This window comes from Macaca nemestrina, chromosome 17 (genome assembly GCF_043159975.1).
Source record: "Macaca nemestrina isolate mMacNem1 chromosome 17, mMacNem.hap1, whole genome shotgun sequence".
NCBI classification, from domain to species: domain Eukaryota; kingdom Metazoa; phylum Chordata; class Mammalia; order Primates; family Cercopithecidae; genus Macaca; species Macaca nemestrina.
Window position 1 is genome coordinate 50,389,983 of NC_092141.1, and position 23,356 is coordinate 50,413,338.

General features: G+C 41.9%; 1 protein-coding gene across 1 annotated transcript in view; it reads right to left on the reverse strand.

Annotated features, from left to right (window-relative positions):
- The window catches only part of LOC105476835 (protein phosphatase, Mg2+/Mn2+ dependent 1E), a 223,638-nt gene extending 201,438 nt beyond the window's left edge, over window positions 1-22,200 (reverse strand). The window contains exon 1 of the mRNA XM_011733092.3: window positions 21,460-22,200. Coding sequence (XP_011731394.2) covers window positions 21,460-21,956 — 497 coding nt within the window. The 5' untranslated portion in view covers window positions 21,957-22,200. The remainder of the gene's footprint in view (window positions 1-21,459) is intronic.
- Between the last annotated feature and the right edge of the window lie 1,156 nt (window positions 22,201-23,356).

Sequence of the window (23,356 nt, forward strand, 5' to 3'; positions counted from 1 at the left end):
TACACTTTTAGGTACTTGTTACCCACTCCCTCGCACTATGCTGAATCCTCGCAGTCATCAGGTAAAATGGTACTTTAATAACAATAAAATCTTCAGTTTACATTTTAAAAACTTAAACACCTTGGGTAAGTTTCATACTGGTGTCAAATTAAGAAAAGAAAAATATTTTGTTTGTAAAAAGTGATTCATTCTTTCTCTACTCTCAATGAAATGACAAAATATAGATCAAAGCAAAACAGTTCAAATCTTTTCTTATGTAAAATATAAAATTACAGCGATCCTTTTTCCTTTGAGTTCCACAGATAATTCAATGTTCATAAAGTTTTTCAATTTACTAGATTACAAATTTGCACTGAAAATAAAAATATCTTAATTATGCTATTAAGAGCAAAATGTTTGGGCATACCTATGGTTTTTTTGAGGTGGGGGAACAAGGTCTCACTCTGTCACCCAAGCTGGGGTTCAGTGGTGATTGAATGGCTCACTGCAGCCTTCAAGTTCTGAGCTTAAGGGATCCTCCTTCCTCAGCCTGCCAAGTAGCTAGGAGTACAGGCAGGCACTACCACGCCTGGCTGATTTTTTTTGTAAAGCCAGGGTCTTGCTATGTTGCCCAGGCTGGTCTCAAACTCCAGGGCTCAAGCAATCTTCCTGCTTCATCCTCCAAAGTGTTGCGATTACAGTCATGAGCCACTGCACCCAGTCCTATAATCTTCTTATTAAAGATTCCTATAGCCCATCTCCTCTTTTTCTAACCCTTTATTCTAAGGGTTAAACTCTCCCTTATTTTTCATTCTGGGTTTCTCTCTCTAATTTAGCTCTCTTCTTCTGAGCTGTCCTGATTATAACATAGTCTGATAGTATTCAATTAAACCACTTAGGCAAGTCAATGTTTTGAAGAAACAGATTAATTTTTAAACATAATTTACATATTAAAACATAGCCCAATATTCATGAGTTCATAAGTTGGGTATTTCTACAACGTGGTTAATCATTTTCAGTATTTATTAAAATAAAGCAATAAATGACACCTAAAATGACCTATTTGGTGAATTTAAAATGAGGAAATGACACAGATCAAGGACAAATATTTTATTCCTGTGTACCACAGAGACATTAATTTCAAAATGCATTTTTGTAGAGAAAAACTAGTGCCTTTTATCAGAAAGAAATACACATTACTAAACATTTTATATATAATTTTTCAAAATTGGTATGCAAATTTATCTAGATTTTGTCATTAAGAATCCATCATGTGTTCTAATAGCTTCTGAAAATTAAAATTACTATATTTTCATTTGGGTCAATCAATGCTCCCTCTGCTTTTTTTTGGAGACAGGTTCTCCTCTGTCATCCAGGCTGGAGTGCAGTGGTGCAATCATGACTCACTGCAACCACAAACTCCTGGGCTCAAGGGATCCTCCTATCTCAGCCTCCTAAGTAGCTGGGACCATGTCTGGCTAATTTTTAAAATGTTTTTGTAGAGACAGGGTTTCACTATGTTGTCCAGGCTGGTCTCAAATTCCTGGGCTCAAGCAATCCTCACAGCTTCGGCCTCCCAAAGTGCGTGAGCCACCATGTCTGACATTTTTTTTTTTTTTTAAAGTTAAATGACCATCTATTACCATCACAAACACCAAAAATGGCAGGCTAAAACAATTCTCTGAAATCCAATTATTTTTAAGAAATCTCAATATTATTACATATAGTCAGTAAAAGTAAGAATAGCATTAAAAACAATTTTTTTTTTTTTTTTTTTTGAGATGGAGTCTCGCTCTGTCGCCCAGGCTGGAGTGCAGTGGCTGGATCTCAGCTCACTGCAAGCTCTGCCTCCCGGGTTTACGCCATTCTCCTGCCTCAGCCCCCCGAGTAGCTGGGACTACAGGCGCCCGCCACCTCGCCGGCTAGTTTTTTGTATTTTTTAGTAGAGACGGGGTTTCACCGGGTTAGCCAGGATGGTCTCGATCTCCTGACCTCGTGATCCGCCCGTCTCGGCCTCCCAAAGTGCTGGGATTACAGGCTTGAGCCACCGCGCCCAGCCTACAATGTTTCTTTTGGGGGCGGGGTGGGGGATGGAGTTTTCCTCTTGTCACCCAGGCTGGAGTGCAATGGCGTGATCTCAGCTCACTACAACCTCTGCCTCCCTGGTTCAAGTGATTCTCCTGCTTCAGCCTCCTGAGTAGCTGGGATTTCAGGCATGCGTCACCACGCCCAACTAATTTTTGCATTTTTAGTAGAGACAGGGTTTCACCATGTTGGCCAGGCTGGTCTCGAACTCCTGACCTCAAATGATCCGCCTGCCTCAGTCTCCCAAAGTGTTGTGATTACAGGCATGAGCCACCGCACCCAGCCAATTACCGACAATTTTTATTCAAAACAGATTCCCGGAACCCATAGAAATTTTTGTTCAGTAGGTGTGGGCAGGAGCACAGGAATTTGCATTTTTAACAAAACATTCGAGATAATTTTGATGTAGGTAATTCATGTTCAACACTTAAGAAACACTGCTCTAATAATTTAGTTTATAATATATGTGCTATGCTTTAATTCATTAAATATTAACTCAGTGCCTCATATGTACAAGGTTTAAGTGCTGTGGATCAAACATGAATTCGGCTTCAAGGAAGGTAGAATTTAATAAAAGAGATAAGAAATGCATATAAATGACTTACAATAAAAAGGAAGGAATTACCAAAGTCTTTTGGTACAATACTGGGGTAGTTCATGGGAGGGAATGATACTTCCACCTGACCTCAGGGAAATTCTTCTAGTGAGACATAGCATTTGAAATGAGTGTTAAAGCCTGTCTCTTCAGACTATAAGGATGGAAAAAATAAACTAATAAAAACTTATCTCACTGAATGATAAATGTATCCATGAACATCACCCCTTCAAACCCCTTCAAACTCAGAAAAGTTATTCTCTACCTCCTAAGCTTTATATGTTGATTTATGGGTCATGGTCTTGTGTAGTCCTGTATACTACTCAGCAGCTCAGTATGCTTCTATCTCTCCAGACATGTCCTTGAAAGGATCTGTTTTAGTACTTTTAGTACATTTATCCACTGTGTGATAAGGTCACACAGTGAATGCTGATAAACAGAAACATACCTATCCTTTTACAAATCTTTAGAAAGTAAATAGGATTTAAGCATAGTTGAAATGGGAACAGTTTAGGCCGTCTTCAAGTTCTAAAATATCCACACAGCTTGGCATCAGGTAGCATGATGAGAGAAATGATCAGGGGAAAAAAAAAAGAGAGAGAGAAAGAGATTTTACAATTTAGAAGGCATTGTTCTAAAAGCCAAATAAAACAAACTACAGGGCGGAAGTTTTTAAGGCTCTTCTGCTTCCTGATTATGTTGTATGTTGTTTAACATGTGTGACATGTCTGTGACTTTTAGTTTAAAAATTCCAGTATCTTCCTAGAAATATAGCAAATACAGTCTACAGTGCCCAACAGTAACTGAATAAATGAATGAATGAATTACTTTCAGGTTATTCTCTGGTTTTCCTTGCAGGTTTACCCTCCTTTATTAAGAGAAATAAAAGTGAGACAAGTACCAAATGTGCTATGCTTTCTCATCTCCATGCCTTTGCACATGGTAATGTCTCTGGTGGAATGCTTTTCAGCTCCCTCTTCCTCTTGGCTAATTCTTATTGAGTCTTCTAAACCTAAGTTAAGTGTCCCCTTCCAAAATCCAATGGACTACTTTGACATCCGTGTCTCAGTGTCCCCATAAAATCCTCTGCATCGCTATATCTTTTTTTTTTTTTTTTTTTTAGATGGAGTATCACTCTACCACCAGGCTGGAGTGCAGCAGCACGATCTCGGCTCACTGCAACCTCTGCCTCCCAGGTTCAAGCAATTCTCCTGCCTCAGTCTCCCGAGTAGCTGGGACTACAGGTGCACGCCACCACACCCAGCTAATTTTTGTATTTTTAGTAGAGACAGGGTTTCACCATATTGGCCAGGATGGTCATGATCTCTTGACCTTGTGATCTGCCCGCCTTGGCCTCCCAAAGTCCTGGGATTACAGGTGTGAGCCACTGCGCCCGGCCTGCATCGCTGTATCTTAACTCTAATCAGTATATTGTACAGAGGCAGCAAGATAACAAGCTTTGGAGTCAGACACATCTGAGTTCAAATTCTGATTCTAACACTTACTGTGTGACCTTGGACAAGTTACCTAATGTCTCTAAGAATTTCCTTACCTGAAAAACAGAGAATAACAGTGTGTAAGGTGCTCAATATATCACTTCATACATAATATTGAGTTAATAATAACATGCTCACATTATATTGTACTTGCTGGTTAAGTTGTCTGACTTTTTCTCTAAACCGCACACTTCTTGAGGAAACACATTTATCTCTGAATAAGTAGCATTTAGCACAGTGTCTGGCATATGGTAAGTACTTAATTTTTGATGAGTAAATAAATATTACTTCCATTATAAAAAATTAATTTGCCACTTGAAATTCGTTCTGTAATGAGGTGGAAAACAAGTGAATAAAAAAATAAACTCATTGATGTCAGTGTTTTGTTTTTTTTTTTTAAGAATACTGTCTTTTTTTTTTTTTTTTTTTTTTGAGATGGAGTCTCGCTCTGTGGCGCAGGCTGGAGTGCAGTGGCGCGATCTCGGCTCACTGTAAGCTCCACCTCCCGGGTTCACGCCATTCTCCTGTCTCAGCCTCCCGCGTAGTTGGGACTACAGGCGCCCGCCACCACGCCCTGACAATTTTTGTATTTTTAGTAGAGACGGGGTTTCAACATGTTAGCCAGGATGGTCTCAATCTACTGACCTCGTGATCTGCCTGCCTCAGCTTCCCAAACTGCTGGGATTACAGGCGTAAGCCACCGTGCCCGGCCCTTACTGTCTTTAATCATATATTTTTCTTTTCTTTTCTTTTCTTTTCTTTTTTTTTTTTTGAGATGTAGTCTCGCTTTGTTGCCAGGCTGGAGTGCAATGGCGCGATCTCGTCTCACTGCAAGCTCCGCCTCCTGGGTTCGAGCGATTCTGCTGCCTCAGCCTCCCGAGTAGCTGGGACAACAGGCACCCGCCACCACACCTGGCTAATTTTTGTATTTTTAGTAGAGACGGGGTTTCACCACATTGGCCAGGATGGTCTCAATCTCCCGACCGTGTGATCCACCCGCCTTGGCCTCCCAAAGTGCTGGGAGCCACCGTGCCTGATCTTACCATTTTTTTTTTTTAGAATTTACTTTTAACTATACATATTATGAAATGCCAAACAACTCAATACTTGCTTTGACATGGCTGACCATATATGCATAGAACTGCATACCTATAATTTTTTCATAGTATATATTAACCACAAAAATTACCAAGCCACACATAAGACTACCTTTATTTGACAACCACTTAGAAAAGTTACAGTAAAATAGCTGGGCATGGTGGCTCACGCCTGTAATCCCAGCACTTTGGGAGGCCGAGGCGGGCGGATCACAAGGTCAAGAGATTGAGACCATCCTGGCCAACATAGTGAAACCCCGTCTCTACTAAAAATACAAAAATCAGCTGGGCGTGGTGGCATGCACCTGTAGTCCCACCTACTTGGGAGACTGAGGCAGGAGAATCACTTGAACCCCGGAGGCAGAGGTTGCAGCATGCTGAGATTGCGCCACTGCACTCCAGCCTGGTGACAAAACGAGACTCCGTCTAATAAAAAAAAAAAAGAAAAGTTACAGTAAAATAAAAAGCTTCTTAAAACCAAGGGAATTCTGAATACAGAAAGCTTAATTAAAAATCTTTTACAGTCCTTGGGGAAGTGAGAAAAAATTCAGTTTCATGGTTTGATAATTTTGACCTATGTAAGAACATAAAAATATCCTAATTACTTAATATAATATTTAATAGATTTTTCCATTGTGATGTTTAATTAGCTGGTTTGAACAACACCGAAGTACTAATTTTTGCTATTCATTTGTAAGGTCTCAATCTGAGAGAATGTTTTTATTTTATATTTGATAATCAATATATTTTACCTGTTTAATTTTAAAATGGGGTCTCACTATGTTGCCCAGGCTGGAGTGCAGTGGCTATTCACAGGTGCAGTCATAGCATATTACGGCCTTGATCTCCTGGGTTCAAGTGATCCTCTTGCTCCTCCTCTGGAGTAGCTGGAACTAAAGGAGTATGCTAACATGCCCAGCTCAATTATATTTTAATCTTCAATGTATTTTTTACAGGCCTGCACTAAAGCTAATATCATTAGTCTTATTTCCTCCTCTTTTCCTTCATAGCCAAGGATAGTTTTACTTTAATATTATACTTAAACATAAATTGGGTATTTTAATATATAAAATGGAATTCTGCCTCTGAAAGATAATCTTTACTTTGAGCCATTTTTTAATTCATTATGCAAAGGAATAATGATTTTACAATGAGGATTCCAAAACTATGTTACAGTATATGGATACAATGGTGAGAGTTATAATCCATGACTCTTATAGAATACAAGTGATCAGTGCTTTATGTCAATTTATAATCCACTGTTTTTTTGTGTGTTTTTGTTTTGTTTTGTTTTGTTTTTATTTTTATTTTTATTTATTTATTTATTTTTTTTGAGACGGAGTCTCGCTCTGTCTCCCAGGCTGGAGTGCAGTGGCCCGATCTCAGCTCACTGCAAGCTCCGCCTCCTGGGTTCACGCCATTCTCCCGCCTCAGCCTCCCGAGTAGCTGGGACCACAGGCGCCCGCCACCTCGCCCGGCTAATTTTTTGTATTTTTTTAGTAGAGACGGGGTTTCACCGTGTTAGCCAGCATGGTCTCGATCTCCTGACCTCGTGATCCGCCCATCTCGGCCTCCCAAAGTGCTGGGATTACAGGCTTGAGCCACCGCGCCCGGCCTTGTTTTGTTTTTAGATAGAGTTTTGCTCTGTTACCCAGGCCGGAGTGCAGTGGCACAATCTCAGTTCACTACAACGTCCACCTCTTGGGCTCAAGCAATTCTCCTGCCTCAACCTCCCGAATAGCTGGGACTACAAGTGTGTACCACCATGCCCATCTAATTTTTGTATTTTTAGTAGAGATGGGGTTTTGCCACGTTGGCCAGGCTGGTCTTGAACTCCTGACCTCAAGTGATCTGCCTGCCTGTCTCCCAAAGTGCTGGGATTACAGGCGTGAGCCACCACACCCAGCCAATCCACTGCTTATATGACCCATATGTGTTTTATTGCTTCTAAAAGAGCAGATACTTAATATATGACATTAATACAGATTGCAAACTAAACAAAAATATTTCTTTTCTTTTTTTTTTTTTTTTTTTTTTTTTTTTTTTGAGACGGAGTCTCACGCTGTTGCCCAGGCTGGAGTACAGTGGTGCGATCTCGGCTCACTGCAAGCTCCGCCTCCCGGGTTCCCACCATTCTCCTGCCTCAGCCTCCTGAGTAGCTGGGACTACAGGCGCCCGCCACCGCGCCCGGCTAATTTTTTGTATTTTTAGTAGAGACGGGGTTTCACTGTGGTCTCGATCTCCTGACCTTGTGATCCGCCCGCCTCGGCCTCCCAAAGTGCTGGGATTACAGGCTTGAGCCACCGCGCCCGGCCTTCTTTTCATTTATATATGTATTTTTTGAGACAAGGTCTGGCTGTGTCACTCAGGCTGGAGTGTAGTGGTGCAATCTTGATTCACTGCAACCTCCACCTCCCGGGCTCAGGGCAGCCTCCCGGGTTCAGATCATCCTCCCACCTCAGCCTCCCGAGTAGCTGGGACTACAGGCATGCACCGCCATGCCCAGCTAATTTTTGTATTTTTTTGTAAAGACAGGGTTTTGTCATGTTGCCCAGGTTGGTCTCAAACTTGGTAGCTCTAGCAATCCGCCGCCCACCTTGACCTCCCAAAGTGCTGGAATTACAGGCGGGAGCCACTGAGCCCAGTCTCTCTTTTTACTTAAAGGGAAAAAAAAAGATACAGGATTTCTTTCCAAAGGAGACATTTGTTGAGTAGATGACGGCTGCATTAGGAATTAAAATTATATAGAAGATAGGTATCTTCAGTTATTTAAATAATAGTGAAAATGAAAAATTTAAACAGATTGCAAGATTAGTCAAGTACTAAATGGAAAAAAATATCTCCAGGCATCTTAGTAAGTGAAAAATAATGTATTTTTAAATTTTTGCCATTGTTATAAGCCATATACCAAGTTGTGAACCATTTTTTTCAGTCTATTGTTTAAAGAATTTCTGGATTCTAAATTATGTTTTTAATAAACAGCAATAGGCTGGGCGCATTGGCTCACACCTGTAATCCCAGTACTTTGGGAGGCCGAGGCAGGCAGAACACCTGAGGTCGAGAGTTCAAGACCAGCCTGACCAACATGGAGAAACCCCATCTCTACTGAAAATACAAAATTAGCCAGGCATAGTGGCATATGCCTGTAATCTCAGCTACGTGGGAGGCTGAGGCAGGAGAATCGCTTGAACCCAGGAGGCAGAGGTTGTGGTGAGCTGATACTGTGCCATTGCACTCCAGCCTGGGCAACAAGAGTGAAACTCTGTCTCAAAAAATAAAATAAAATAAAAATAAAAATAAACAGCAATAATTGTTAACTTTTTCTTTTCTTTCATTAGAGATAAAGAGTTTAGAGAAATATTTGGTGCAAAACCCTTAGACGGCTCTTTATCTACAGGTAATGCCTGAACAAGATACTTTTTTGAGTGGAAGATAAAATAAAAATCCAACCACCCTATCCGCCTCCAAAGGAAGGTTTATTCTAGTTAGTCAAGGAAGCGGATGCTCCTTGGAGAAGAAACAGCATCTACAAAGGCAGAAAGACAGGAAATAACATGATATCTTTAGAGAATCAGGGTAAGGGCCAGGCAAGGTAGCTCATACCTACAATCCTAGCACTTTGGGAGGCCAAGGTGGGTGGATCACTTGAGCCCAGGAATTTGAGACCAGCCTGGGTAACATAGGGAGACCCTATCTCTATTTTAAAAAATAGCAGGGCACAGTGGCTCATGCTTGTAGTCCTAGCACTTTCGGAGGCTGAGGTGGGCGGATCACTTGAGGCCAGGAGTTCGAGACCAGCCTGGCCAACATGGTAAAACCCTGTGTCTACTAAAAATACAAAATATTAGCTGGGCGTGGTGGCAGGCACCTATAATCCCAGCTACTTGGGAGGCTGAGGCAGGAGAATCGTTTGAACCTGGGAGGTGGAGGCTGCAGTGAGCCAAGATCACACCACTGCACTCCAGCCTGGGTAACAGAGTGAAACTCTGTCTATAAGTAAATAAATAGGTATAAATTTTAGGCTGGGCATGGTGGCTCACGCCTGTAATCCCAACACTTTGGGAGGCCGAGGCAGGTGGATCACCTGAGGTCATGAGTTCAAGACCAGCCTGACCAACATGGAGAAACACCGTCTCTACTAAAAATACAAAATTAGCCTGGTGTGTTGGCATATGCCTGTAATCCCAGCTACTCGGGAGCCTGAGGCAGGAGAATCGCTTGAACCTGGGAGGCGGAGGTTGTGGTGAGCCAAGATCGTGCCATTGTACTCCAGCCTGAGCAATAAGAGCAAAACTCCATCTCTAAATAAATAAATAAATAAATAATTTATAGAAAGAACCACAGTGAGTTCAATAATGCTGGAAAATCCAGTGAAGCTAGATTAAAAGGAAAAAAGACCAGTGGCAGGGAAATTTGTTGGGAGGCTACTAAAGTAAGCAAGGCAAGAAGTGATAAAAGCCTGAGCTAAGCAAATGGCAGTAATCAAAATTCAATTTCTACATTTGCATTGAAATTTTTCCCTGTAGGAAATGTTTGTAATGTAGCATAAGAATCATAAAATGAACATCATAATTATAATCTCTCAAGTCTGACTGCCTAGTCTTAATGTCCTGGTGACACTGCTGATGGTGAAAACTTGTTCTTTAAACAATTCTATGTGCCTCAGCTTTTTCATCTGCAAAACAGGTTAATGATAAAAAATCTTTATCATATATTTTTATGGTGATTAAAAGAGGTAATAAATATAAAACAATGCCTAAACAAGTTTATATAGTTTAGTACAATATAGTACACAGCAGCAAGAGAAACAGGAACAGTTATCTACTATTCACACTTGTACAATTGTTATTTTGAGTGTAGACAATGCTGACCTTCTGCAAGTTTACATTGTTAACTACTACAGAAAGATATTTATCAATCCAAGATCAGAAAATACCCTGGGCAAAGGGTTTTTATTATAGATGCAAAACTGTTTTTGTTTTAAAACACTGAAAATTTTTTCTAGATGTATAGTTAACTTCCACATGACTCCGAAAAAGTTGAAAATATTTTTGTTTCTGTGATTATATATAAGTATATTGTGAATAATAGGACCAATATCTTTCCAAGTAATAAACGAAACTATTTATAAGCTGCCTTAAACCAGTTTGAACTAATAAATATTCAGAGTTGCCAGAAATCAAATCCCAGAACTTAAGAGATCATTCCTTTTGCAAAATCAGTGATAGCTTAATTTAATGATTGTCATCTCATATTTATGTAATAACATGTTAGAGTCCATAAAGAACGTGTTTACAACCTAATTATTGCCCTTTAGCATTTTAGCCTTTTAGTATTTTTACTATGTGTGTGTATATAGATACACGCATACACACAAATATATATACATATATTTTTTTTTCTAAAAACACATATCACCTTAAGGACTTATATTTTATTTTTTGTTTTTCTTATGCAGAGGTGGAGGTTAGCTACAATATACTTCTCAAAAAAAAAAAAACAGGCTTATTAGTATTTTAGTTTTTGTATTTAGATTCACAACATAGAAAAAATGTGAATAAGAAATTACAGGCCGGGCACAGTGGCTCACGCCTGTAATCCCAGCACTTTGGGAGGCTGAGGTGGGCAGAACATGAGGTCGGGAGTTTGAGACCAGCCTGACCAACATGGTGAAACCCTGTCTCTACTAAAAATACAAAAATTAGCCAGGCGTGGTGGCTCAGATCTGTAATCCAAGCTACTCAGGAGGCTGAGTCAGGAGAATCACTTGAACCTGGGAGGCGGAGGTTGCAGTGAGCCAAGATCGTGCCACTGCACTTCAGCCTGGGCAGCAGAGTGAGACTCCATCTCAAAAACAAAAACAAAACAGAAATTACAAAAATAGGCTGGGTGCAGTGGTTCGTGCCTGTAATCTCAGCACTTTGGGAGGCCAAGGCGGGTGGATGACGTGAGGTCAGGAGTTCTAGACCAGCCTGGCCAACATGGTGAAACTTCGCTTCTACTAAAACACAAAAATTAGCCAGGCATGGTAGCGCACACCTGTAATCCCAGCTACATGGGAGGCTGAGGCGGGAGGATCACTTGAACTTGGGAGGTGGAGGTTGCAGTGAGCCGAGATTGGGCCACTGCACTCCAGCCTGGGTAACAGGATATTCCATCTCGGAAAAAAAAAAAAAAAAAAAGAAATTGCAAAAATATCAAAAACCAGAGGTTGTCCTTTGTGGTAAAGAGCAGTTTAAATACTTTAATCCATAAAAGACGATAATAGTAATGTTTCTATAGTTATCTTAAAAATCATTATGGAATCAAGTCACCAGGAAAAAAACTATCTTTGATACTTCTAACCAGGCAATTATTGTTTTGGTTCTTTTTCTTTCTTAAACTACGGTAGGTAGTAATGAACCAGTCTTTCTCAGAGCTATACACCAGAGAGTATTAAGTGAAAATATACATGAAAAATTAAGGCTACTCTCAATCTTTTAAACAGTTCATTACTCTTCATATCGTATTATTCTTCAAACTTGTCAGTCATTGTTCACAATATTCTCAAAGAATTCACATGAGGATACTCTTTTAAATCCATGAAAAATGGCCAGGCGTGGTGTCTCACACCTGTAATTCCAGCACTTTGGGAGGTCAAGGCAGGAGGATCACAAGGTCAAGAGTTCGAGACCATCCTGGGCAACATGGTGAAAACCTGTCTCTACCAAAAATACAAAAATTAGCTGGGCATGGTGACACATGCCTGTAATCCCAGCTACTCAGGAGACTGAGGCAAAAGGATCACTTGAACCCGGAAGTCGGAGGTTGCAGTGAGCAGAGATTGTGTCACTGCACTCCAGCTTGGTGATAGAGCGAGACTCTGTCTCAAAAAAAAAAAAAAAAAAAAAAGTTCATTACAAAGTTTTGGAATGCTAATCAGTAATAAGAATTGCAAACATTTCTATAGCTAATTGAAAATGTTAACAAAGCAAAACAAATGCACAAACAAAAACATAAAATAAGAAGCCAACCTAAAGGGATGTGGGAATGGAATACTTTCTTCTCTTTCTTCCCTTATCCTCTACCTTTCATGGGAGAGCAGAAAAGGAAAATAATAATAAAGAGAAAGAAGATGATGAGAATAGGCCTATAAAAACCTGGAAAGAAAACAACCAGTAGGCTGGGCGTGGTGGCTCACACCTGCAATTCTAGCACTTTGGGAGGCTGAGGTGGACAGATCACTTGAGGCCAGGAGTTCAAAACCAGCCTGGCTAACACAGTGAACCCTCATCTCTACAAAAAAATAGAAAAATTAGCCGAGCATGGTGGCATGTGCTTGTAGTCCCAGCGACTCGGGAGCCTGGGAAGTCAAGGATGCAATGAGCCATGATTGAGCCACTGCATTCCAGCCCGGGTAACAGAGCAAGAGTCTGTTTCAAAAACAAACAAAAAAAAACAAAATAGAAGAAACTAGCCAGGCATGACAGCACACACCTGTAGTGCCAGCTACTTGAAAGGCTGAGGCAGGACGACCCCTTGAGCCCAGAAGTTTGAGGCTGCAGTAAGCTGTGTTCACGCCACTGCACTCCAGCCTGGGCAACAGGCTGGCTCCCAAAGTGCTGGGACTACAGGGGTGAGGCACTGTGCCCAGCTAAGTGGCTCTGATGTCAATATGAAATGCCAGTCTCTGATGTAATAATGAAATGTTGTATTTCCTCATTAATTTTAAATATTAATTAAAAATTGTTAGATATGTGTTATGGAATTAAAGTTTTTGTTGTTGTAATTGTGGTTTTCTTAAAAAATAGCAAATCTAAACCTAAATTGTTTGTTGTGGTAGCCATTAGCCCCATATAATTATTAAGTATTTGAAATGTGATACACCAAATTGGGATGTCCTGTAAGTGTAAAGTACATACAGGATTTTAAAAACTTGGTATAAAAATATAAAATATTTTATTAATAATATTTTAGGCTGGGCGCGGTGGCTCAGGCCTGTAATCCCAGCACTTTGGGAGGCCGAGACGGGCGGATCACGAGGTCAGGAGATCGCGACCATCCTGGCTAACACGGTGAAACCCCGTCTCTACTAAAAAAAAAAATTACAAAAAACTAGCCGGGCGAGGTGGCGGGCGCCTGTAGTCTCAGCTACTCGGGAGGCTGAGGCAGGAGAATGGTGTGAACCCGGGAGGCGGAGCTTGCAGTGAGCTGAGATCCGGCCACTGCACTACAGCCTGGGTGACAGAGCGAGACTCTGTCTCAAAAAAAAAAAAAAAAAAAAAAATTTTAATATGGATTATATGTTGCAATAATAATATTTTGGATATATTGAGTTAAAATACATTTTAAAATTAAATTAACCTGTTTCTTTTTAATTTTAAAAAGGTGGTTAACAGAAAATTTTAAACTATATGTGGCTCATATTATATTCCTACTGGACTTTAGGCAGTTTAGACCTTTAGGCAGTTTCCCCTCTTCTAAAATGCCCTAAATCAAGATTACACTCAGCTATAAGCATTCTTTCCTACATGGTTCAGTAGCAATAATGGCACACAACTGGGTTAAAATACAAGCTTCACAGTATGGCAGTTCAAATGGTAGCAAGAACTTAGAGGAACCAGACTCCTCATACAGTACTGCTGGACAAAACAATCTGGCAATGCCTAATAAATTTAAAATGTACTTATATCAATCTGACATTTCCACTTCTAGAAACATATCCAAGAAACCTATGAACATACGCACAAGGAGACATGTCCAAACTAGCATTATCTGTAGGGCAGAGGCCACCAAGCCACCCACCAAGATTTTGTACTCTTTTTCCATAATGTAGAGTTGTTTCTTGGAATTAACTGCCAAGTCAGCAATTCATTTCCCAGCCCCCTTTTTTAGGAAATGTAGGTCCCAGGTTGTGTCATATGACTTGAATTATAGCCAATGGAAAATGAACAGAAGTGATATATGCTACTTCTAAGGACTGGCCCTTAAAAACCTCCAAACACCATTCTCCACTCTCTTATGTTCACTGGATGAATGTTGATACCTAGAGCAACGTTGGAAACCACAGGTTAAAAATGACAGAGTCTCCATCAGCCTGGGTTCCTTAATGACTTCACAGAACACAGCTCCTCCTTCTCCACTGAAGGAACTCTATATGGGCAAGAAATAAACTAAAATTATGTTAAGCCTTTGAGATTTTGGGATGTATCCATTAGAGCAGTCAGTATTAACTTAATATACGTGTAAAAATTAAAAACAGCCAGGCGCAGTGGCTCAAGCCTGTAATCCCAGCACTTTGGGAGGCTGAGGCGGGCGGATCACGAGGTCAGGAGATCAAGACCATCCTGGCTAACACAGTGAAACCCTGTCTCTACTAAAAAATACAAAAAATTAGCCGGGTGTGGTGGTGGGCACCTGTAGTCCCAGCTACGCAGGAGGCTGAGGCAGGAGAATGGCGTGAACCTGGGAAGTGGAGCTTGCAGTGAGCCGAGATCACACCACTGCACTCCAGTCTGGGCAAGAGAGCGAGACTCCGTCTCAAAAAGAAAATAAATAAATAAATACAAAAAAATAAAAATAAAAAATAAAATAAAAAAAATTAAAAACAACTGACATGTCCATCAATAGGAGATTGGATAAATCATAGTATAATCATACTATAGAATGATATATAGTAGCTACAATGAAAGAACTAGATCTACATCTATCAACATGAGTTTTTTTTTTAAGTTTAACCTCAAAATAGCTAGTTACCAAAACCAATTTTTAAAACACATATGTTGACCATACAAATTAATATGTAATAAGTAAGGGTGGGAGAATTATAAGCTCTTAACTTTTATGTTTCTTACACTTGCATTATCAATATTATGTTTAACCCATGATTTTGTCATAGAAACTTTTTTTTTTAAACAAGGTCTCACTCTGTTACCCAGGCTGGAGTGCAGTGACATGATCATGGTTCACTGCAACCTCAACCTCCTGGGCTCAAGCAGTCCTCCCATCTCAGCCTCCTGAGTAGCTGAGCTAAGTTTTATACTTTATTTGTAAAGATGAGGTTTTGTCATGTTGCCCAGTCTGGTCTCAAACTCCAAGACTCAAGCAATCTGCCTGCCTCAGCCTCCCAAAGTGCTGGGGTTAGAGGAATGAGTCACCAAGCCTGGCCATCTTCACAGGAACTTTTAAAGCCAATTTTCCATTTCATGAGGGTTAATTTTGTTAAAACCGCAAAATATAATCCATAAATCCATTACTCAGGTACAGATAAACTATAATAATAATGGCCTAAAAATTGGAGAAAGGATGCCACAGTCAACCCCCATGAGCTGTGGAATTTGCACTCCCTCAGAATACCTCACTTACTATGCTTCACATGAAATCAGTCATCATACAGAACAAGTTGCCAATCTCAATAAATATGTCAAATATTAATAGCACTTAATTTCATATGTTATATACAAATAAACAGATTCTAAAGTTTTCTTCCTTTGCCCCAATGAAGTATTTTAGGTGCAAATCACTTTGGAGACCTCTGGTCTAGTGACAAGAGATATAAATATTTGTTGACAAAAAATAATAAAATAAACCAAGTACTTCCAAGAAGAATGGCATTGGGTATTATGGAAAGGAACACAGAAGGGACCCCTAACTCATTATGAGTGTGAGGACGGTAAACAAAGGCTTCCTCAAGGAAGAGTGTTAAACAGAGAACTAAAAAATGGGTAAGAGATTGGATTGTGTTGGGAGTGGCTTTTGGGGGAACACAGTATTCCAAGCAGAGGGAAAAATATACTATATGCAAAGGTACAGAGGCAAAAGAGAACACAATACATTCAAACAAATATATTCGTTTAATATAGCTGAAGTGGAGTTTCTGGAGGAGTAGAATTGGGATGAAGTGGGTGGATAGTGATTCCAGAAATAAGATTAATGAAGTAAGATTATAAGTCCTTACTTTTGGATTTTATCTAGAGGGCAAAGGAGAGATAGGTGATGAAGGATATGTAGTAAAAAATTTAACCTTGTCCAAAGAGAGGTCCAGATGTTGCCTCCAGCTCCTGGGAGGTAGCCTCTAAACCCCTGGAATTTCTGGAGTAATATGAGTACTCTTACTATTCATGATGGGTCTCTTGAACCACATAGTATGAGCCTAACCTCTGGAGAGGGTAGACTGGAAACTGAGTTCAACCATGCAATCAATCAATAAATCTCAATGAAAACTCTGCTGAGGTAAGAGGATCATTTGAGCCAGGAGTTTGAATCCAGTGTAGGCAATACAGTGAGACCCCATCTCTTTAAAAAACAAAACACAAACTCTATACACACCAAAGTTTAGGTGAATTTCTTGGGTGGGCAATACCCTGTATATATTTCCATACATCCATACATTCATGCTGGGAGGGTATGGAAGGTATGTTCCCTGAGAAAAATGGAAGTTTCGTATCTCCAACAACTCTCTTCGACTATACCCTAGGCATCTTTCTTCCTTTGGTTCTAATTTGTAGCTTGTCTTTGTAATGAACTGTATCCCTAAGTATAATAGCTTTCAGTGACTTCTATGAGTTTTTCTAGTGCATTACTGAACCTGAGGATGGTTTGGGGAAACCCCCAAACAGGAAGTTGATGTCAGAAGGGAGGATGGTCTTGTGTAGCCTCTTCATTTGAAATTTGTAGTTGCACCCTAACCCCTTACAATAGGATCAGAAGTCTTGGGCAGACTTGGCAGTATGGAAGACTGTGCCCTTAACCTTACAGTTTGGCTAACTCTGGGTAAAGGGTAAAAATGTTTAACCAGTGTGACAATTAAGCATTTTGTCTACACTGGGGAAAATATATTGCAGAAGGGTAAGACTGGCAAGAGACGACAATGACAGTGGGAATGGAGAAAGACATATTTAAGAGATATTTACAAGGTAGAATTAACAAGATTTGACTGAATGTGAGAGATGAAAGGAGAAGTCAGGGATGGACCTACCAGAAAGAGTATCAGGTTTTAGTTTTGTTTGTTTTGGGGGCAGTAAAGAGGGTTGGAGGACAGAATTCTGTTTTAGACAGTTTAATCTGAGGAAATTTTGACATCTAGGTAAAGCTGTTCCAGCAATCAAAGCAAGAATGAAGATAGAGTCAGGAGCCTTTAGCATAACTACAATAACTGAAGTCATGTGAGAGACTGATATTGACTAGGGACAAATAAGTCAACCAGACAAGAGAAGGTCAAGGACAGAACACCAACATTAAAGGGGTAGGCAGAATATTAAAAGCTCACAGAGAAGAAGTGGGGTAACCTGAGAAGCAGGAGAAAAACCTGGAAAGCATGATTAACAATGAGTGGTATTTTTCCTCTTTTTGCTTATGTGAATGTTCTCCACTCCTTTATTTAAATGTGAATGTTTATTATTTTTGAATGAGAAAAAATGTGCAATTTAAAAATAGGTATTATATAACATGCATCCATATATTTTCCCATTTATATATTTGTAAATTAGATAAAGTTTAATGATTTTCTGACCTAATCCAAAGTCATTAATGATTCACACAATTCAATGTAACTGAATTATTAGCCTCTATAACCAGCGATTTTCTTTTCCAAGACATGTTTAAAGTGTCCACCCTCATTATTACTGCAAGCCATCTGGAACTACTTAACTTTGCCAGACTCTTGGGATACTGGTTTCCCCCTTGGGAAATCCAACTCAGACTAAATGAATAACTGAGGAAACAACTGTTCTGAAAATATGATGACAATATAGCTCTAATAACGACTTCATCTTCGTCTCATAGTCTACTGGTAAAAAATGGAAAGAAAAAAGACTTCAGGGCCGGGCGCAGTGGCTCACACCTGTAATCCCAGCACTTTGGGAGGCCAAGGCGGCTGGATCACAAGGACAGAAGATCGAGACCATCCTGGCTAACATGGTGAAATCCTGTCTCTACTAAAAATACAAAAAATTAGCCGGGTGTGGTGGCGGGCGCCTGTAGTCCCAGCTACTGGGGAGGCTGAGGCAGGAGAATGGCGTGAACCCAGGAGGCAGAGCTTGCAGTGAGCTGAGATCAAGCCACTGCACTCCAGCCTGGATGACAGGGCGAGATTCCGTCTCAAAAAAAAAAGACTTCAGAATATTTGTTTCTTCTGGATTAAAACAAATATGTTATCTCTAGTATTGTACAGAGAAATTAAATACAAAATATTGACCTATATAAACTAGACAGATAGCCCTATATTCACATCTCCTGTAAGATCAGTTATACCCTTATTTACAAATTATCTCAAAGTTATAAAATCTCTTGCTTCCACCTTTTCAAAGGACAGTCTCTCCTTAACCTCAGAAATTCTCAGATTGTCATTGAAATTATTTTAATCTCTTGGGGGATTTAAATTTGGAGAAAGGAGTAAAACATAGGTACCTTTTTTTTTTTTTTTTGAGACAAAGTCTCACTGTCACCCATGCTGGAGTACAGTGGCTCACTGCAGCCTCAACCTCCTGTGCTCAGGCAAGCCTCCCACTTCAGCTCCCCAAGTAGCTGGGACTACAGGTGCATGCCACCATGCCCAGCTAAATGTGTTTTTATTTTTTATTTTATTTTGGTGGGGGAGTGGAAGGTGGGGGGACAAGGTCTTGTTCTGTCACCCAGGCTGGAATGGACAGCAGTAGGATCTTGGCTCACTGCAACCTCCGCCTCCTGGGTTCAAGCGATTGTTGTGGCTCAGCCTTTTGAGTAGCTGGGATTACAGGCATGCGCCACCAGGTCCAGCTAATTTTTGTGTTTTTAGTAGAGACAGGGTTTTGCCATGTTGGACAGGCTGGTCTCAAACAGGTGATCGGCCCGCCTCAGCCTCCCAAACTGCTAGGATTACAGGCATGAGCCACCGCGTCCAGCAAAAACTGTTTTTTTTAACATGTTAAAGACCTTAAAGATACTTTACATGAACAAGCCAACCATTTTATATCTAAATAAAAATACATTAACAGCGTCTGTACAAAACACAATATAAATGATGAAATCTCTGATTTAAGGTGAAATGTTTTCCAACTTTAATTTTGCTAGTTTTATTTCAAATCCAAACTTCTGTTCTCAACTAGATGGCCATTTTATCATTTCAGTTTTTTCTAGTTTATACCTATATCAAAATTATCTTGCTTTTTTTTTTTTTTTTTTTTGAGACAGAGTCTCGCTGTGTCACCCGGGCTGGAGTGCACTGGCTCAATCTAGGCTCACTGCAACCTCCACCTCTCCGGTTCAAGCGATTCTCATACCTCAGCCTCCTGAGTAGCTGGGATTACAGGCGCGCGACACCACGCCCAGCTAATTTTTGTATTTTCAGTAGAGACGCAGTTTCACCATGTTGGTCAGGCTGGTCTCGAACTCTTGACCTCATGATCTGCCACTTCGGCCTCCCAAAAAGCTGGAATTACAGGAGTGAGCTACCGCTCCGGCCACTTACCCCTTCTATATGAAAAAACACGTATCCCCTTGCCACCATCTTTAAGTTTCATTAAAAACAAAACAAAACAAAACAAAACCTTCTTACATGGCAAATGTTCAGGGTTGTACTAAACTAATGACCTTATTTGGACATTCTCTAAAGTTTGCATTGTGTTTAATTCTGCAAACTGCATTTGTAAAGGTAAGAATTAACTGTCAAGATAGGGCTAGTCTGCTGCTAAGATAAATTCCTTTAATAAACATTTCCATTTTATTTTAAGCAGGAAGCTTTATCTTTAAATAGTGTAAAAAATTACATCTCAGAAGCCCTTTTCTATGATAGTTTACAAAGACCAGATATACTCTAAAATGTTAATACTGTTTATCTCTGGGTGGTGGTATTACACGCCATTTTATATTTTACGTTTCTCAAAAAGCATTATTACCTTTCTAATTGAAGATAAAACTGTAATTGAACAGTATTTAGAAATTAAATTTTAGATACCTTATATTCTGAGACATCAACACAGTCCATTTCTATAGATTTGTTAAATGATTTTCCCCTATTGATAAACTGCTGCTTTAACAGGAGAATGATTTGATCAGGTGTCTATTAGCTTGGATGAAGACAAAACAGGTTTATTTTCCAGGCCCTTCTTTTATTTAGGCTTTTGAGAAAATCCCAAAAGTGAGTTTGAACTTAATTACAGTGAATCTTGCAGTAGTAAACTTTCTGGGTGGCCAGAGTAACACCTTTCATTACAACTATCAGCTGAATGGCAAAAGACTTCTCAGGTTTACCAATGTTTTCAGAGACTTACTAGTATTCTCCTCTGTCATTATTTAACAATTCCATTAAAAAACGCAATTGTAAACCGTTTCTATTTCAGGCCTATAAAAACCAGAACTGGGATGAAAGGCAAAGCCTTGACCTTTCTATTTTAGACTTTCATCTGTGTAGCTAAGCCATCTGCTTTCTCCCCACCCCACCCCATCTACTTAATGGACTGAAAATACTGCACCTAATTGCAGTTTAATCAAAACAGCCTGACTTTTCCACTTTAATGAATTACGGCTCTTTCACCCGAAGGCTCGCTTGCAAAATTTTGCTTACCCTTCCCTCTCAACTCCTTCCCACCTCCCTCAATTATGAAATGTCAAATGTCTAAACTAAGAGACTAGGCTCCCCTGTATGGAAACATCTAAAAAGCCCTTCGCTTTCAACATTGAGCACCTGACGGAAAATCTACTCCAGTCTCTCATCTGGATATGGGGCCGGGAAAATCATCATTGTTGTTGCAGTTACGCAGGAGGCACCTCGCAGCTCAGACTAGAAAGGAGTCGCGTCTCTGCCGCCAAACAACAAGGCACTCTGCCCGGGAAAAGACAGACTGGGGTGGGAGGAAACCTCCGGGAGAAAGAAGGGAGCTGGGAAGAAGAGGGAGCTCAAGCCTGGGAGGAAGGACCTTTCCAGTCAGGAAAGGGAAAGGTTGTGTGAAGTGGAGCTAGACGCTGGGGGCCGAGGTGAAGTGGGATGAGGGGCCCGGGCCCAGCGGGAAGGCGCGGGGGCTCAGGAGAGCGGCTCCAGGGCCAGGCAGGAGGCGTGGGGGCCGAGGCGGGCGTGGGCAGCTCTCAGCCGACCGCCCGGGTCCGAGCAGCGGGGGCGCTTTTAGCGGCGGCGGGCGCGGGTGCGGGGGAGACAAGCAGAAAAGAGAGCAGTTTGAGGGGCCGAGGGAGCCGCGTCCGAGGCCGGCGCGGTGGGGACCGCGGGCCCACCCCCAGCCGAGCCCAGCTACTTAACTATTTGTAGAGCTGCTGCAGGCACAGGTCCAGGCTCTCGCCCTCCACCTCCTCGCGGGTGATGCGCTCTGACAGCGGCCGCGGGAGCGGGGGCAAAGGCGGTAGCTGGGGCTGCGGCGGCGGCGGCGGCACGGCCGAGTGCCCCGGGGCTGCCGCCGCCGTCGTCGCTGCCTCCTCCTCCACCTCACCCTCAACCGCCGCCACCGCCTCCTCTTCCACCGCTTCCTCCTCGGGCTCCGGGTCTTGCTCCTGGTCCCCCTCTTCCGTCGCGGCTACCGTGGCCGCCTCCTCCCCGGGTTCCTCTACCGAAGCCTCGGCCGCCTCAGCTTCTACCAGTTCAGGTTCGGGCTCAGGCTCGGACTCGGGTTCGGGTTCGGGTTCGGGTTCGGGTTCCGGCTCCGGCTCCGGCTCGCCGCCGCCGCACGGTCCGCGAAACTCGCCCAGGAATAGCTCCAGGAAGCGCCGGTAAGTTTTCTCCTCAGGGATGCAGCCGGCCATCGCTGCTCATGCCCCGGGACAGACCGGGAAAGGGGTTGGGGGAAGCTCAGGAAGGGTAAGGGGCTGCTTTTGAGCCTCGGGCTCCTGCAAGGGCGGTTAACGGCCGCACCGGCACGAGCGATCAGCACTAGGTTGCCTGGAGAGGGCTCCCGCAAGCGTGCGCGCCGCCGAGCACGGACGTGCGCGGCCCGGGGGTGGAGCGCGCCGCCCCTCTCGGATCTGGAGGGAAAGTTGGTGGCGGGCGCGCGCAGGGTCCAGCGGCGGCCCACCCTTTATTTCTACCGAGAGCTCAGCCCACGCTGCCTAGAGACTGTCTCCATGGCAACCGGTTCTAATTAAGCATTGCAGGGTCCCTCCCGTCGAGTCCGCGGAGTCGAAAGGACACTCCACTCGCCCGCTCTCCAACTCTGAATGTCTTTATTGGCTGGATACCCTACCCTCACGTGGTTAAGAGTGAGCTAAGACATCTCCAAGTCTAGCTGTTGGTTCCCACTTGGGTTGCTTGGATCCCAGTTGGATGTACTTCCGTTTCCTTATCTGTTCCTTGCCTTAGCGTATGTTTTGAAAGACACCACACTGTGAACACCTTTCGTTGTAGACAGTCTTTGAATAAGTAGTTTTCGGGCAGAGGGAGCCTCAAATACCTACCAAGTGATAAGTTCCTTTGCATACGTTCTCTCACTTGATTCTGTGAAGAAAGTGGTGTTACTCTCATTTCTTAAAAGGGAACTGAAAATTATGATATTAATAGTAATTTACTTGTTTCAAGCTCTCCAAACTTCCAGCCTTGGCGTTGGAGAACTCAGGTCGTTAGTCGCCAAAGCTTTCTGAAAGTGCATTTTTCCTTAACTCTGTCTCTAGAGATTCAACAGTGCAATTGTCTGTATAACACCTTATTTCTACTGGGCTAGTTTACACATGGATTTCACCCCTTTAATCCTTACCACAGTTCCTTGAGGTATAGGACATTACCGTTATGATTTTTTTTTTTTTTTTTAAGACAGTCTCGCTCTTGTCACCCGGGCTGTAGTGTAGTGGCGCGATCTCAGCTCACTGCAACCTCTACCTCCTGAGTTCAAGCGATTCTCCTGCGTCAGCCTCCCAAGTAGCTGGGATTACAGGCGCCTGCCACCACCCCCGGTTAACTTTTGTATTTTTAGTAGAGACGGAGTTTCACCATATTGGCCAGGCTGGTCTCAAACTCCTGACCTCAGGTGATCTGCCCGCCTCAGCCTCCCAAAGTGCTGAGATTACAGGCGTGACCCACCACACCGGCCAATTATTCCATTTTATAGGTGAGAAAACTGAGCCTTAAAGACATGGTGACTTTGCTCAAGGTCACATGCAAGTGATGCAACAAGGACTCAATCCAGGTCTTTTCACTGGATTCACCCACTTCA